This window comes from Nicotiana tabacum, chromosome 22, assembly GCF_000715075.1.
Source record: "Nicotiana tabacum cultivar K326 chromosome 22, ASM71507v2, whole genome shotgun sequence".
Lineage (NCBI taxonomy): Eukaryota > Viridiplantae > Streptophyta > Magnoliopsida > Solanales > Solanaceae > Nicotiana > Nicotiana tabacum.
In genome coordinates this window covers 192,726,521-192,743,837 of record NC_134101.1, presented here as the reverse complement: position 1 = coordinate 192,743,837, position 17,317 = coordinate 192,726,521, and the positions used below count along the sequence as shown (strand labels likewise).

Below are 17,317 nucleotides of genomic sequence, written 5' to 3'. Positions count from 1 at the left end.
CTGACGCTAAATCCTGCTAGATTCAACTTCGATTTAGCCTTAGAATATTTGAGGAATTATAAAGGGTGTTTAAGAGCATTTTGGAAAAATTAATGTTGGGGATATCATCTAAAATGAGTGAGAAATAACTAGACCGCCTTTTTATACCACATCAACCCTAGGAAATTCCGCCCCACCACATGCAAAATGGGTCGACCTGCACCAATTGTTGTAGCCGGTGGGATATCTTTTGAAATAATGTCACATATAGTTGCCCCTTTTTTCCCATTAATATGTCGCCATCTGGTTGGTTGTACTTAAACCTCAAAAATCGTCCAACTTCGTATGTGGGTGTAATATCATACCCCCTTCGGAACATTAGTCATCGAATGTTGAATCGTAGTCACTCCTTCAAACTTCTTTAGTCATTCTGAGTGGAGTTCGCCCTTGTAGTTTCATTGTGCCCCCCCCCCCCCATAGTATGGAATAAATGGAGGATACATGGATTTCAAGTCTTCTTCAGCTTCCTAGGTCATTTCTTCTTCATTATTGTTCCTTCAAAGTACTTTAACTGAAGCATTTTCTTTAGTTCACACCTTACGTGCTTGACGATCTAGGATAGCCATCGGAACTTCTTCGTAGGATAGATCCTCAATGACCTGAATATCGTTAATAGGGGTAATATCAGGTGGATCACTCAAGAACTTTCTGAGCATAGACACATGGAATACCAGATGCAGTCCTTCCAACTTCGGGGGCAACTCAAGCTTAAAAGACACTTGACTAACTTTCTGAATAATTTGATATGGCCTAATATACCGGGGACTTAGTTTACCCTTCTTAACGAACCTCATCACGCCTTTCTTAAGTGACACCCTTAGGAATACCCAGTCTCCCAAGCAAACTCCAAATCTCATTTTCGGGTATCTAAGTAAGACTTTTGCCTGCTTTGAGCGATCAATAACTGACTTTGAATCGTTTTCACCTTTTCTACAGCATGTTGCACCAACTTATTATCCAATAAATTTGTTTCACCAACTTTGAACCAGATGATAGGAAATCTGCACTTTCACTTGTATAGGGCCTCTTACGACACCATTCGAATACTAGCATGGTTGTTGTGGTTGTAGGAAAATTCGATGAGTTGTAGATGATCTTCCCAATTTCCTTTAAAGTCGAAAACATAGGCTCATAACATGTCCTCGAGCGTCTGAATGGTGCGTTCAGCCTGACCGTCTGTTTGTTGATGAAAAGCAGTACTGAGGTTGATTTTGGTAGCCAGTCCTTTTTGGACTAATCTCAAGAATTTTAGCTATAAATAGGGCAACTCTATCTGAAACGATGGAAACAAGAACCCCATGAAGACGAACTATTTCCTTAATGTATAACTTGGCATATTCTTCAGCTGAGAAGATAGTCTTAACTAGTAAGAAATGAGCTGACTTGGTAAGTCAATCTACGATAACCCATATGGAATCAGATCTTCGACATGATTGTGGTAGCCCTATAAGAAAATCCATGTTGAAAATCTCCTATTTCTAGGTTGGAATTTCCATATTCTGAAGGAATCCTCCAGGTTTTTGGTGTTCAGCCTTAACATGTTGGCAATTTAGACACTGAGCGATGTATTTATCAATGCTCCTCTTCATGCCATTCCACCAGTATATATGTCGAAGATTGTGATAGATCTTGGTTGACCCCGGATGAATAGAATATCGGGATTGGTTAATCTCCGCCAATATCTGCCTTTAGAGTCTCCCAACATCGGACACACTATTTCCATAATGTATTACAAGCGAGGACTCGACAACATTTCAATCTATGGCACCTCCGCTACTGGTATCGACCAATCATATACTTAAGTTAGCCAACCGGTACAACTGTTAGCCATTTCCAACTTATAATCTTCTAGGTTGCACATGGATTTCTGACTTAATGCATCAGCCACAATGTTTGCCTTCTTGGGGTGGTACAAAATACCAACGTCGTAATCCTTTAACAATTCAAGCCATCTTTGTTGCCTCAGGTTAAATTCTATTTGCTTGAATATGTACTTCAAGATCTTATGATTGGTGTATATGTTGACATGAACTCCATAAAGATAGTGATGCCATAACATCAAGGAAAATATAACGGCTGCTAGCTCCAAGTCATGAGTGGGGTAATTCTTCTTCTGCTTTCTTAGTGGTCTCGAAGCATAAGCAAAAATTTTCCCATGTTTCATTTGAACACTGCCCAACCCACTCTAGAGGCATCATAATATATAATGTACCCCTCGGGTCCTTCGAAAAGAGTTACAACTAGCGCTGATGTTAACCTTTCCCTTAACTCTTGAAAGCTCTTCTTGCTAACATCGGTCCACCCGAATTTTTCTACCTTATGCATCAACATTGTTAATGGAGTAGCTATAGACGAGAAATTTTCCACTAACATACGGTAGTAACCACCTAAGCCCAAGAAACTGCACACCTCGATTGGATTTGTGGGGCTTGGCCAATTCTTAACTGCTTCAACCTTTCGATGATCAACTTTGATGCCCTCATCTGATACTATATGCCCATAAAAACTACTGAGTTCAACCAGAACTCTCACTTGGAAAACTTGGCGTATAACTTGTGATCCCGGAGTGTGAATAGAACCTTTTGCAAATGCTCTACGTGTTCTACTTATGATCACAGAATATACCAAAATATCATCTATGAACACGATAAAACATATATCCAAAAATGGCTTGAACACTCGATTCATTTGATCCATAAATTCTACTAGTGCGTTGGTTAGACCAAAGACATAACGAGAAATTTGTAGTGGCTATATCTGGTCCAAAAGGCTATCTTTAGAATATCTTCTTCCTTGCTTATTAACTGATGATACCCAAATCTGAGGTCATAGATCCTCGGGAGCATATATTGTTTCTTAATGGTTATCTTGTTCCGTTGTCGATAATCAATGCACATACTCAACGAACCGTCTTTCATTCAAACAGATAGTACAGGAGCTCTCACGGGGAAGTACTCGGTCTAATGAAGCCCTTATCTAAATAATCTTTCAATTGAGCTTTTAATTCCTTCAACTCGGCAGGAGCCATCCTATACAGAGGAATAGATAATGGTATTGTATAGGGTGGCACATCGATGGAAAACTCAATCTCTCTCACACTCTCTCTCGAGATACCCAGAAGCTCATCGGAAAACACATCGGGAAATTCACTAAAAACAGGAACCAAATGGAGGGTGGGAGGCTTTGCCTCTGCATCCTACATTCACACCAAGTGATAGATACACCCCTTCACAATCATCTTTCGAGCCTTAAGGTAAGAAATAAACTTCCCTCTTGGCGCTGCAACATCACCCTTCCATTCAATAACGGGTTCTCCTAGAAAATTAAAGTGAAAAACTTTTGCGCAACAATCCATGGTGGCATAACACGAAGCCAACTAGTTCATCCCCATAATGACGTCAAATTTAATCATCTCTAATTCATTTAAATCAGCTAAGGTATAACGGTCATGAATCATCACATCGCACCCTTTATATATTCGTATAACTATCACGGATTCACCTATAGGCATGGACACTTCAAACGGTTGATGTAACAATTCAGGATCTTTACCGCATTTACTAGCAACAAATGGAGAAATATACGCCAAGGTGGAACTTGGATCTATGTCACGACCCAAAATCCCAACCCGTCATGATGGCGGCTAACACACCGGTTATGCAAGTCGAAACATGATAACCAAGGCAACATGATAATGAAATCTGTAGAAACAGCATAAACATGAGGTCTCAATACAATAAAAAATTGATAATACAATGTGAATCCCCCCAGAAACTATTAAGTACGGAGTCATGAGATACTACAATGGAATATAAGTCTGAAGCTGATCAATAAATACGTTGTCTGAATTATAACAACAGTATGAAAGGAAAAGACAAATCAAACTGCGACCAAGGATGTAGCGCTACCTCGCCTCTAGTAGATAGTCTGAAAAGCAACCTACTGCTAAAATCTGGTCCCCACAACTAGATCTGCACAATTAATTACAGAGTATAGTATGAGTACAATCGACATAATGTACTCAATAAGTATCATAAATAAACACGACAAGGTAAAAGGAGGACAAATTATTAATGATACTAGCTATCACCTATGCAGTTTCATCTTTAATTCCAATGCAGAATAATATTGAAATCAACTCATCAAGTTTAGCGAGAAAACATCCGTGTGTGTATGTGTAAAATTTCACAAATAACTTGCTCGGACAATATCTTTCCATATAGAGGTGATATGCAGTTAAACCAGATAAATGATCAAGGAAATTACAATTAAAGATGAAATGCAAAATCCAAGAAAACACTATTCAGATATCCTAAACTTTTCCATATTCGCTCCAAACCACTGATCTGTATTATCAATAACCGTGTGTACACCATCACAAGATAAACATGAGAGGGTGACCTTAAAGGGATGTATTTTTATCCACACGTTGCACGGACAACTCACGTGCTACATGGATAACTCATGTTCTAATAATAGAACCCACATGGAGAACTCATGTCTTGCACGGACAACTCATGTGCCAGTAACACAATTCACTCCATATGGTCACTGGCACAACAACACAATCCGCCCGGCATGGTCATAGGCCTCCAGTCCAAATATATCATACAGGATCAATTGAACAAGTACGCATGTATGAAATGAGTGAATATCAAATCTCATGCTCCTGGACTGGTATAAATGACATGCTAAAGTGTAAGCATGTGCAAGTGTACTGTCATAGCTTAAACCGGAAATTTTAGAGAAGAATAACATTTATTAGTTCATTAAGGGATTAAGCCCCTACATAGCTTCAATCGTGGCTTAAATAGTTCAAAACAATGTAATAAATGTGTGAAGCATCATAGATTAAGATTTAATAGTCAAATTCAAGTCTTATAAGAGCCCGAGCACAACCCGAACATGAATAAATAATCCAGATGCCCACATATGGATTCTTCCCCACGCATGTGCGCACCCAATAGCACATAGCTATCACAATAATTCAGGAAACTAGTGCCTCAACCGAGTTTAAATAAGACACATACCTCAAAAAAAATTAAATCACTCCACTAGCTTCCCACGCGTATCAACCTCCAGAAGGCTCAAATCTAGCTAAAAATAATGTAATACTATCGATAAAAGCTATAGGAATGGACTCCAAATGATAAAGTTAGATCTTTAAACAAAATAAAAGTCAACCCTGAGGCCACATCTCGGAATCCAACAAAAGTTACAAAACGCGAACACCCATTCAATAACGAGTCCAACCATACTAAAAATATTCAAATCCGACCTCAAATCACCTTTCAAATCTCCAAAATTCGGTCTATCAAGTTTCATAATTTTTCCCTAAATTTTCCAACTCAAATCACTAATTAAATAACAAAAATAACGATGGATTGATGTATAATTGCCAAAACAAAGTTAGAATCACTTACCTCGATGATTTCTTTGAAAATCCATCGAAACATCACCACAAACCAAGCTCTCTAGGTCCAAAAGATAAAAATGAACTCAAACCCTCGAACACACCTTAACTGCCCAGTGATTCTGTTTCTACGACCATGAGGTCTAGTTCTGTGGAACTTCTCCTGCATAAAATGGAGTGCACCTGTGCATCCCACTCAAGACCAGTCCCTCTGCTTCTGCAGAAATACACCTGCATCTGCACACGCGCGCCTGTGGAGGAAATGTAGCACTTGCGACCATGCCTGCTCATGTGCTTCCCTTCATCGTAGAAGTGACTTCGCTTCTATGGTCCTAGCGGCCCACACTCACTTCCACAACATAAGGCCACATCTGCGGCATCGCACCTACGGCCACTCCCATCGCACGTGCGATCATACTAGAAGTTCAGCAAATCTCAGCAATGCTCCAAGTCCAAATTTGATCTGTTAACCATCTAAAATCCACCTGAGGCCCCCGGGACCCCATCCAAACATACCAACAAGTCCTAAAACACGATATGAACTTAGCCGAAACCTCAAATCACATCAAAACATGAATCAAACCTCAATTCAAGCCTATTGAAACTAATGAATTTCGAACTTCTACAATCGATGCCGAAACCTATCAAACCAACTCCCATTGACCTAAAATTTGCATACAAGTCATAAATGACACAACGGACCTATTCTAATTTTTCTAACCAAAATAAGATCCCGAAAACCACAATGTCAACTCTCGATCAAACTTTAAGCTTTTCAACTTTCGCCAATTCAAGCCAAAATCACCTATGGGCCACCAAATCAATATCCGAACACACTCCTTAGTCCAAAATCACCATATAGAGCTATTGGAACCATCAAAACTCCATTCCGGGGTCATTTATACATAAGTCATCATCCGGTCAACTATTGCAACTTAGGCTTCCTACCTTTGGACTAAGTGTCCCAATTCACTTCGGAACATCCCCAGATCCCAACCAACCCCCCGGGCAAGTCATGTAACAACAAATGAGCATAGAATAAGCAATAAATGGAGGGAAAGAGGCTATAATATTCAAAACTACCGACCAAGTCATTACATTCTCCCTCTCTTAAATAATGTTCCTCCTCAAATGGGTCTAGAATCATACCTAGAGTCTAAAATACATGTGGATATCTGCTCCGCATCTCCGCCCCGTCTCCCAAGTAGACTTCTCGATTGGATGACCTCTCCACTGCACCTTCACTGAAGCTATATTCTTTGACCTTAACTTTCGAACATGCCGATCCAAAATGGACACCAACTCCATATCATAAGCCAAATCCCAATCTAATTGAACCATGTTGAAGTGCAAAACATGATACGGATCACTGAAATACTTTCGAAGCATGGAAACATGAAACACTAGATGAACACTTGATAGACTAGGTGGTAATGCATGCATGTAAGCCACCTCCCCAATCCTCTCAAGCACCTCAAACGGACCAATATATAGAGGGCTCAACTTGCACTTCTTCCTGAATCCTATAACTCCCTTCATGGGTGAAACTCCCAGCAATACATTGTCTCCCAACATGTAAGCAACATCACGAACCTTCCGATCACCATAACTCTTCTGTCTAGACTATGTCGTGCGAAGCCGGTAGTTAATCAACTTAAGCTTGTCAAAAGTGTCATGAACCAAGTCAGTACCTAATATCCTAGCCTCACCCTGCTTAAGCTAACCAACTAGAGACTGACACTATCTCCCATACAAGGCCTCATATGAAGCCATTTGAATAATCAATTGGTAGTTGTTATTGTAGGCAAACTCTGCAAATGGTAGAAACTGATCCCAATAACCCCCGAAATCCATGATGCAAGCGTGTAACATATCCTCTAATATCTAAATAGTGCACTTGGATTGTTCGTTCTTCTAAGGGTGGAATGTTATACTCAACTCAACCTATGTGCCTTACCCTCGTGGCACTGCCCTCCAAAACATCAATGTGAACTGCGTGCCCGAATCTGAAATGATAGACACCGACACACCGTGAAGGCAATCTCACGGATATAGATCTCACCAACTGCTCCGAATAATAGGTAGTCCCAACTAGAATAAAGTGCACTGACTTAGCGGTCCACAATCACCCGAATAACATCAAAATTCTTCAAGGTCTGTGGAAGTTAAACTACGAAGTCCATAGTGATACTATCCTATTTCCACTTTAGAATCTAAAGCCTCTAAATAAAACCGTGCATTCTCCGATGCTCGTACTTCACCTACCGACAATTCAAGCATTAAGCTACAAACTCTACTATGTCTTTCTTCATCGTCATCCACAAATAGTGTTGCCACAGTCCTAGTACATCTTTGCAGCACTAGGATGAATAGAATACCAAGAATTGTGGGCCTCCTCAAGAATTAACTTACACAACCCATCTATATTGGGCCCAGAAATCCGACCATCCATCCACAACGCCCTATCATCTCCAATAAAAGCCTCCTTGGCACCACCATGTTGAACTGTGTCCTTAAGGATAATTAAATAGGGGTCATCTTACTGATGCTCTCTGATACGATCACATAAGGATGACCGAGAAACCATAAAATCTATAACCCAACTAGGCTCCGACACATCTAACCTCATGAACTCATTGGCCAAAGCCTGAACATCTGATGAAAGCAGTCTCTCACCAATAGGAATAAAAGCAATGTTACCCATACACAGTGCCTTTCTACTCAAGGCATCGGCCACTACGTTGGCCTTCCAAGGATGATACAAAATGGTGATATTATAGTCCTTTAGCAGCTCAAACCATCTCCGCTGCCTCAAATTTAGATCCATTTGCTTGAACAAGTGTTGAACACTCCGATGATCTGTAAATAACTCACAAGACACACCGTAGAGATAATACCTCCAAATCTTCAATGCATGAATGATGGCTGCCAACTCCAAATCATGAACAAGGTAGTTTTTCTCATGGGGCTTCAACTGGTGTGAAGCATAAGCAATCATTATACCCTCCTACATCAAGACACACCCAATACCAATCTGAGAAACATCACAATATATTGTATAAGAACCCGATGCCGAAGACATAACTAGAACTACAGTTGTGGTCAAGGTAGTCTGAGATTTTGAAAGCTCTCCTCACACTCACCGACAACTTGAATGGGGTACCCTTCTGGGTCAACCTTTCCAATGGTGATGCAATGGACGAGAAACCCTCCACGAAATAATGATAATATCCGGCAGAGCCGAGGAAACTCTGAATCTCAATAGTTGAGGACGGTCTAGGCCAACCCTGAACCACCTCAATATTCTTCAAATCCACCTTAATCCCCTCACTAGACACCACATGCTCCAAGAGCGCCACCGAACTGAGCCAAAACTCACTCTTGGATAACTTGGCATAAGATTCTCCTCCCTCTACCTCTGTAGTACAATCCTCAGATGATATGTATGCTCTTCCTGGATATGAGAGTACACTATGATATCATCAATAAATATTATGACAACGAATCAAGATATGGCTGGAATACACTGCTCATCAGATGCATGATTGCTACTAGGGCTGTTGGTCAGCCCAAAAGAAATCATAAGGAACTTATAGTGACCATAGCAGGTCCTGAATGTTGTCAACAGAATATTTGAGTCCCGAATCGTTAACTAGTAATACCCAGACCTCAAATCAATCTTAGAGAACACCCTAGCTCCCTGAAACTAGTGAAATAAGTCATCAATGCGCGACAAAGGATACTTGTTCTTAATTACAACTTTGTTCAACTGCCTATAGTCAATACACATTTGCATAGTACCATCCTTCTTCTTCACAAACAGAACAGTGCACCCCAAGATGACACACTCAGCCTAATGAACCCCTTATCAAGAAACTCCTGAAGCTGCTCTTTCAATTCCTTCAACTCTGGTGGTGCGATACGATATAGAGGAATAAAAATGGGCTGATTGCCCGGTACCAAGTCAATACCAAAAATTAATATACCTTGTTGGGTGGCATGCCTAGCAAGTCTACAGGAAACACATCCGGAAAGTCTCGCACTATCAGAACAGAATCAATAGTAGAAGTATAAGCACCAACATCGCTCACGAAATCTAAAAATGACAAACACCCCTTCCTAACCATCCGTTGGACCTTCAGATATGAAATCACCCTACTGGGAACATATCCTAGAGAACATATCCAGTTGATCCTAGGTAATCCAGCATCGCCAATGTCACAATCTTAGCGTGACAATCTAGAATAGCATGACATAGGGACAACCAATTCATACCCAGAATCATGTTGAAATCAACCATACTAAGAAATAAGGGATCAACTCTAGTATCCAATCCTCCAATTGTCACCACACACGACCGACACACATGGTCCATAATAATATAAATAACCCACCAGCACAGATACATGAATAGGTGAAACTAAGGACTCACGGGTCATATCCATATAGCGAGAAAAATATGATGATACATACAAATAAGTGGAACCAGGGTTGAATAATATACAAGCATCCCTATGGAATACTGAGACAATACCTATAATCATTGTGTCTAAAGCAACGGCCTTTGTCCTGAAAGGGAAAGCATAGCATCGGGCCTATCTACCACATGATCGACCTCCCTTTCTAAGGTGATCTCTATTTGTCTAGGCCCTACTCTGAGCGAGTGGTGCAGCTGCTAGTGTTGGTATCATCGGCTGAGAATTTTTCTACGGAACTCCGCTCAACAGTCTAGGACAATCTCTCTTGAGATGACTCAAGTCCCCACACTTAAAACAACCTTTGCTCAAACAGAGTTGCTGCAACCCGCAGAACTACCTGTATAAACCAGGGAAGACGAGGCATGGTAGGAACTCTGCGCGGGTAACGCTTGAATGATGACTGATCCGAATGAGCACTATATGAACCATGACTAGTTGATGCACCATGATGAACCAGATGAGCCATCTGAGCGGGCCTATAAGGACGACCCCTGTTGTGGTACGACTGCTCTCCCAAAGAAACACCGCTGAAACCATTATATACGATAAAATAGGAGGGTCCAATTTTCCATCATTACGATGCGTCGAAGGCGCATCTCGAAGGCTCAAGACCACGGTCGAGTTTCATCCCTCAAGGTCCATCAATGCTCTACCTCGATGCAGTACAGACCAACAGTTACGAAGAGAAAGTGGGAAGTTCCCAAGGCTTGTAGCTAGAGCCGACAAAGTCTATCAGGCTAGTCTAAGCTCGCATCATAGCATTAACTAGTTGTTCCATCTCCATATCTTTGTAATAAATGTATTTGTACTATGTTGGGATTTCCCCTCATATATAAAGGGGATCCTTGTCATTTTGGAAACATCTGTTGCTCAATACTAAATACACAAGAACATTCTCTCTACTCTCTAACATATTCTCTTGATCTCATTACTTCATTTATTGCTTATATTTATTGTGTTCTATTTATTGATCATCATTTATTGCTTATTATTGTCCCTAAAGAACCGTCATTGATTTTATTCTAACTGTTAGTCTCTATCGACCGCCCTCGGTGGACATCAGACTCAACAACTATTTTGGTTCGATCATCATACCGTCTCTAATCTATAATCTTGATTTCTAACCTTTTACTTAGCATCCATTGCTTTAAACCTATCATAAAAATAGATCATGTATTTTTAGAACCACAAAATCAAATTTGATCGTTATAACCATTTTCACGGTAACAGTTTGGCACCCATCGTGGGGCTAAAAATAATAGTGATTATTTTCTTGCTGGTTTAACTACATAACGCAAGTTATCTTTCATATTTTTTCTTGCCCAAGATCTTTGATTTCAAGTTAAAATGTCTAACTCAGTGAACAACAATCTTGAGAACCATGGAGAAAATGGTGTGGATGTTCCAGGTGTTAGTGTACCACCACGAAACCTTGAGAATGCACCAGGACCAATTTCAGTGGATGCAGTCTCACGTGACGCCAAACATGTCAAGATAAGCTCCCATACTAATAGGAGTGTGCACCAAGGAGACCAACAAGAAGCTCAGAAAACCCCAACTACGGAAGAACGGGAGGTTAGCCTTCACATTATTTTTGAAATGTTACAAGCACAACAGCTAGCGATTACTCAGTTGCAAAGTCACCAGAAAACTCCCAGCACGGTAGCATCAGGCATGGCCCCACCGACCGAGCAGGTACCAGAGAAATCAAGCAACAACGGGTCGGTAGCCGACCCCGCTATCGTAAAGATGCTCGAGGACCTCAAAAAAAGAGGATCGAGTCGGGTGAGAAAAAGATAGAAGCCAATGACAAGAAGGTAGAGTCCTACAATTCCAGGGTCGATCAAATTCCGGGTGCGCCCCCGATTCTAAAAGGGGTAGACTTGAAGAAGTTCGTGCAAAAGCCGTTCCCACAGGAAGCGGCCCCACCCCATTCCAAAGAAGTTCAGAATGTCCGAGCTTCCGAAGTACAAAAGAACCTCAAACCCCAATGAGCATGTTACCTCTTACGCTTGTGCAGTGAAGGGTAACAACCTAAAGGACGACGAAATCGAGTCTATCCTACTGAAAACGTTCGGAGATTGCTCTCTAAAGGGGCCATGATCTGGTATCACAACCTAGCTCCTAACTCCATAGACTTATTGGCCATGCTGGCAGATTCTTTATTAAAGGCACAAGTTGGTGCCATCAAAGTAGCAATAAGGAAGTCTGACGTCTTCAAAATCAAGCAGATGGAGAACGAAATGTTGCGAGAGTTCGTATCTCTCTTTCAAATGGAACGAATGGAACTACCACCAGTCTCCGATGACTAGGTAGTTCAGGCCTTCACTCAAGGTCTGAACAAACGAAGCTCAGTGGCTTCGAAGCAGTTGAAACAGAATCTAGTTGAGTATCCTGTCGTGACCTGGTCAGACGTTCACAATCAAAAATCAGGGTCAAGGATGACCAACTAGGAGCCCCTCGGGCTTAGTATACCCAAGCAGGCTTCTAGCGAAGGAGCCAAAGCCAAACAAATAAAGGCACCAGCCATACACCGAAGACAGGAGAAATGCCCCGAGGCGTAACATACCTCGCAATGATCAAAGAATGGACCGAAGCCAGAATCCTCGAGGAATCTTCAACAGAGCTGGATTTGTAGGCACATAGGGCCAACGGAGGCACCGAGCTTGTTGGAGTACAACTTCAATGTTGATGTATCAGACATCGTGTTCGCCATCAGTAAAATCAGAGATGTCAGGTGGCCCAGGCCTGTGCAATCAGATTCCTCGCAAAGAAATCATAATTTAGTGTGTGAATTCCATAACATGCACGGCCATAGGACCGATGATTGCCACCAGCTCCGAGAAGAAGTAGCCAGACTACTCAGTAAAGGTCACCTCCGAGAGTTCCTTAAGCGACCGGGCCAAAAATTAGTTCCGGGAAAGAGAGGCGACCAAGAAGAACAAAACGAATGAGCCATAACATGTCATCCACATGATCTTGGGAGGCATCAGTTCCCCATAGGAACCCATGATGAGAAGAACAAAAATATCCATCACCAGAGAAAAGCGAACTCGGGGTTACATACCTATCACGACCCTAACCCCAAACGAGGACATCGAGACCTTGTCTCAGCCTCACAACGATGCACTGGTAATCTCTTTTCTTGTAAATACATTTCAAATTAAACGTGTACTTGTGGATGTAAGTAGCTCGACCAACATTATCAGGTCAGGGTGGTAGAGCAGCTCGAACTGCTTGACAAAATCTTTCCCGCCTATCGAGTCCTCAACAGATTCAACATGGCGAGCGAAACAACGAAAGAGGAAATCACCCTCCAAGTCAACGTGGCCGGCAAAACCCAAAATTCAAAATTCCATGTCATCGAAGGAGACATGAGGTACAACGCCTTGCTCGGAAGGCCATGGATACACTGTATGAGAGAAGTACCATCCACCCTCCATCAAATGATGAAATTCCCAACAAAGGATGGGATTAAAACCGTCTACGGGGAACAACATGTGGCGAGAGAAATGTTCGCGATGCACGATGTGGCCCCGACACATCGGTACCTCCACCTTCGAAGGAGCCGAAGTATAAGCAAATAGTAAAATAGCAATAACAAGTTACACTCTCATCTATTCCCGACTAAACAAAGCAGGGGACCGTACCGCGTCCTCATCACAAGTGACTAAATCATATCAGGGATCGAAACACCGCCAGCATATTCTATACTAAGGTATGACCGTCTCCTTTCACTTTCAATTACATTCTACACTAACCTGAGTGCAGGTATCCAATCAAAACGGCCAAAGTACTCTCCAACTCGAAGGCCTTAGGTTCCAAAAGCATGTGTTGCACTCTTTTTCTTTGACCGGGTTTTTATCCCAAAAAGGGTTTTACCGACAATGTTTTTAACGAGGCAACATCCATATGCTACCTAAGGAAGACTCAACAAGTATCCAAGACTTCTTTTGCAATCAACCTCGAATATTGTGGGGCATCCCCCCGGAAGGTCACCTACTCAGAGAAGCCAAGATACACCCAAAAGGATCTCGATAGGAAAATAATGTACCAGGCCAAACGGTCGAACGAACCGTGTTCGTATAGAACAACTGATCCCTTAACAGCAAAGGCATGTATACTTGTACCAAGTAATCAAAGAATATTTCCCAAAAGCATTTTGCGCTTCAAGAAAACTCGGTATTTTTGCAAAAACGGCTCCTCTATCAAAACGTCTCGAACACTCGGGGACTGGCGTCAACAACTTAAAACAATGCGACCCCCGAGTCGGAGCTCCTAACTCGTATGCCCTCAATGAGGCAACATCAAGATCACAAAACAGCTCCAGAGCCAAAAACGTCCCAAACACTCAGGGACTGGCATCGAAAACTCAAGGCCACATGACCTCCGGGTCGAAAAGTCCAAAATTGCAAGCCCTCAATGAGGAAATATCAAGTTCACAATTAATGGCTCCCGAGCCAAGAAACCCTCGATGACTCGTGGACTGCCGTCAATTGTCATCTCCATCGACTTATTAAAACCCGAGGTCGTAAGACCACATGCGGGCGGCCTTGGTCTCATAAGACCTATATAAGGCAACAACAATATCTCTAAAACCTCGAGCAAGGCATGAACCACACTTGTACCAAGTGACAACATCTTTAATACCTCAAGCAAGGCATGAACCACACTTTTACCAAGTGACAATATCTTTAAGACCTCAAGCAAGACATGAATCATACTTGTACCAAGTATCCAAAACTATAAGACCTCAATGGCATGTAAAACTTGTAAGACCTTACTAAAGGCATAAACCTGATATCAATGTTAAGACTATATATCGAACTTGTAAGACCCCTAAAAAGGCATACCCTCGATATAGATGCCGAAACTACTCCACTCGGGACTAAAAGGCTCCGGCCAAACATAAATGACTACGGTCACAAGGCTATACCAGCCAAACTAACGCGACTCAAGGATGCCCGACCGTCGCTATAAATCACAGGCCTTCAATTACTTCGAATATACTTCGGAAAGAATCGGTTAAACAGGCTACCCCCGACATAGGCAAAAGAGCTTCGACCATGTCAGCTTCTAAACACAGGCTTTGAGATACTCAGCCACCGAGCTAAACCTCCCGAGGTGCTCGATCATCATCATATAATGACTCACAATCGAGGTTTTTATCGAACCATCGAAGAGTCAGGCAAACATTATTTCAAAAAGTCCTTAACGAGGGAAAAATAAGCCTATAAAAGGTCACACTGACCCAACACGTAAGAGTCTCAGTCACCAGCCCACATAAAAGGTCGTACCGACCTAATGCATAAGAGCCTAAGGGCTAGCTCTAAATTCAAAAACTTGAGGGTCGAATGAGCTTGAGTCGAAACCCGATTCGGAGACTAAACCCAAAACAGTTAATTAAATATGCCTAAGACCAACACGTAAGAGCCTCTGTCACCAGCCCACATAAGAGGTCATATCGATTTATTGCATAAGATCCACTATCGCCAACACATACAGAAGGTCGTACCAACCCAATGCTTAAGATCCAGTATCGCCAGCACATACAAAAAGTCGTACAGACCCAACGTATAAGAGCCTAAGGGCCAACTCTAAATTCAAAAACTTGAGGATCGAATGAGATCGAGTCAATATCCGACTCGGAGACTGAAACCAAAATAGTTGACCAGACATGCCTAAGAGCACAAGCATAAGAGCTCGAACGCCGGCTTATGCTAAAAGGTCATATCGACCAAGCGCGTAAGAGTCTACAAGACAGCTTAATGAGCCTCAGGACCATACCACGAATCTAAGGATTCCTTATAACTCAAAAACCAGTTCATCTGGCTAAAATCAAGGCAAAAAGAAATGCAGAAGAAATGAAACTATGAGGATTTCCTTTATACATATATGCGGGAAAATTCAAGCTCCATTTATAATTTGAAAGTACTATGTATAGAATCAGAAAAGGAAATCTACGCCTCCCTTGGGGACTATGGCTCATCGGCCTCGTCCTCGCTATCCTCGTGTCGGACAGGAGTGACTTGGCATCACATTCGCCTGCCCTCGCCCGCTTTACCTCTTCCGAGAGTTCAAAGCCCCTAGCACGGATCTCCTCGAGGATTTTCCTTCAAGACTTACACCGAGCATATTCCTTGATCCTACCCTCGCTGTCAAGAGTCCTTCTCAGCTCAGCTTGAGCATCGACAGTGTCCTTCAAATAGACCACCACTTTCTGGTCAGCCTTGGTTCAGCTCATTATAGCTTCATCCCGGGCATCCACAACCTCGACCTTTATCTTCCAAAGCTCAGACTCGAGCTTCGTAATCATATCCATTCGAACCAAGCTATTATCACAAGCTAAGCTAAGTTGAACCTCAAAGGTGGAGGCTTTAGCCAGAGCACCCTTCTCCGCGGAAACCTGAACGTCCGTCTGAGCCTTTAACTCATCATACTCGCACTTGGCACCGCCAACTTCGTTCTGAAGGCGCTCCAGGTCCTCCGACTTTTTCTACAACTAAAATAAATGAAACATTATCCCAGGAGCTAGAAGAAGGAACGCACACTCCCTCGAAAAAAAAACTACCTGCCCCTTCAGGTTGCTCTCATAATTCAAGCTCCAACTCGCCTCATACCATAAGCATGCCAAATCTACTTCCCTTTCATCTCAAAGGAGCCTAAAGGATTTCTCCCCATCCAAAGATTTCCGCAGCCTGGCCTCACGACGAAACTCAAAGGGCCTGTGCCAAAACGCACCACAGAGTGAAACCGCTGAGCTTCCTCGAAGGTCGAGCGCACATCTGCTAGTATGGCTTCCTCATCCCCAAAAGAGCTGACCCCGGTTGGGATATGGCCGCTCGGTGTATACGATCCCGGGTTTTGAGTATCCCTCGAAGTACCCTCGACGAAAAAAGAAGACGGCAGCGGGGGAGAAACCACCTTTCCAAAACTAGAAATTGCAGGCGAAGCAGGCTTAGTCAATACATCCTCTCCGAGCCCCCGGTCAGGGTTCATCTTGCTTTGAGAACCGTCGCCCTGCAAAGGCATTTCTTGCTTAATATTATTATTATCATCCTTTAGTCCCGAAGCTGGCGGTCTTTCTCTCTCTCCCAAAAGGCATGACCTCACTTTAAGGGACTCCCTAATGCCTACGATGATAGGGTTAGTATGCGGAAAGAAATAGAAAAAGGGGGGAGCAAATCACATAGCACGTACTGTGGTGTTTTGCCTCCCACCTATCCTTAGATAAAGCTCGCCACTTACGCTCATTGCAAGTCGAGATTGCTGCCAACTTCCGAACCTAATTCGCAAATCGGGAACCTCGCCCGGTATCCACGAAATTGCTGCAAAAAAGTAAAAGAAGGTGCATTTACGGAGCCCACCTTCGCCATGAACGAAACTA

At 42.4% G+C, this 17,317-nt stretch overlaps 1 protein-coding gene across 1 annotated transcript; it reads right to left on the bottom strand.

Annotated features, from left to right (window-relative positions):
• Positions 1–569: 569 nt before the first annotated feature.
• LOC142176207 (uncharacterized) lies at positions 570–16,962 on the bottom strand. Its single transcript, XM_075243324.1, has 7 exons — positions 16,815–16,962; positions 8,596–8,906; positions 2,995–3,235; positions 2,297–2,675; positions 1,852–2,210; positions 1,213–1,384; positions 570–969 (listed from the first exon to the last, which is right to left on the bottom strand). The coding sequence occupies exons 1-7, from the start codon at positions 16,960–16,962 to the stop codon at positions 570–572; spliced, it is 2,010 nt and encodes a 669-aa protein (XP_075099425.1).
• Positions 16,963–17,317: the final 355 nt, after the last annotated feature.

What these genes read in the sequence shown, in the direction of transcription:
- LOC142176207 (XM_075243324.1), bottom strand. Translation starts at nt 16,962, where the DNA reads ATGCCTTTGCAGGGCGACGGTTCTCAAAGCAAGATGAACCCTGACCGG. An exon ending in GTACCCCATTCAAGTTGTCG is followed by an intron (nt 3,236 to 8,595) that starts GTGAGTGTGAGG and finishes GTGTGAATGTAG; the next exon opens with GATGCAGAGGCAAAGCCTCC. An exon ending in TTTTCATCAACAAACAGACG is followed by an intron (nt 970 to 1,212) that starts GTCAGGCTGAAC and finishes AACATGCTGTAG; the next exon opens with AAAAGGTGAAAACGATTCAA.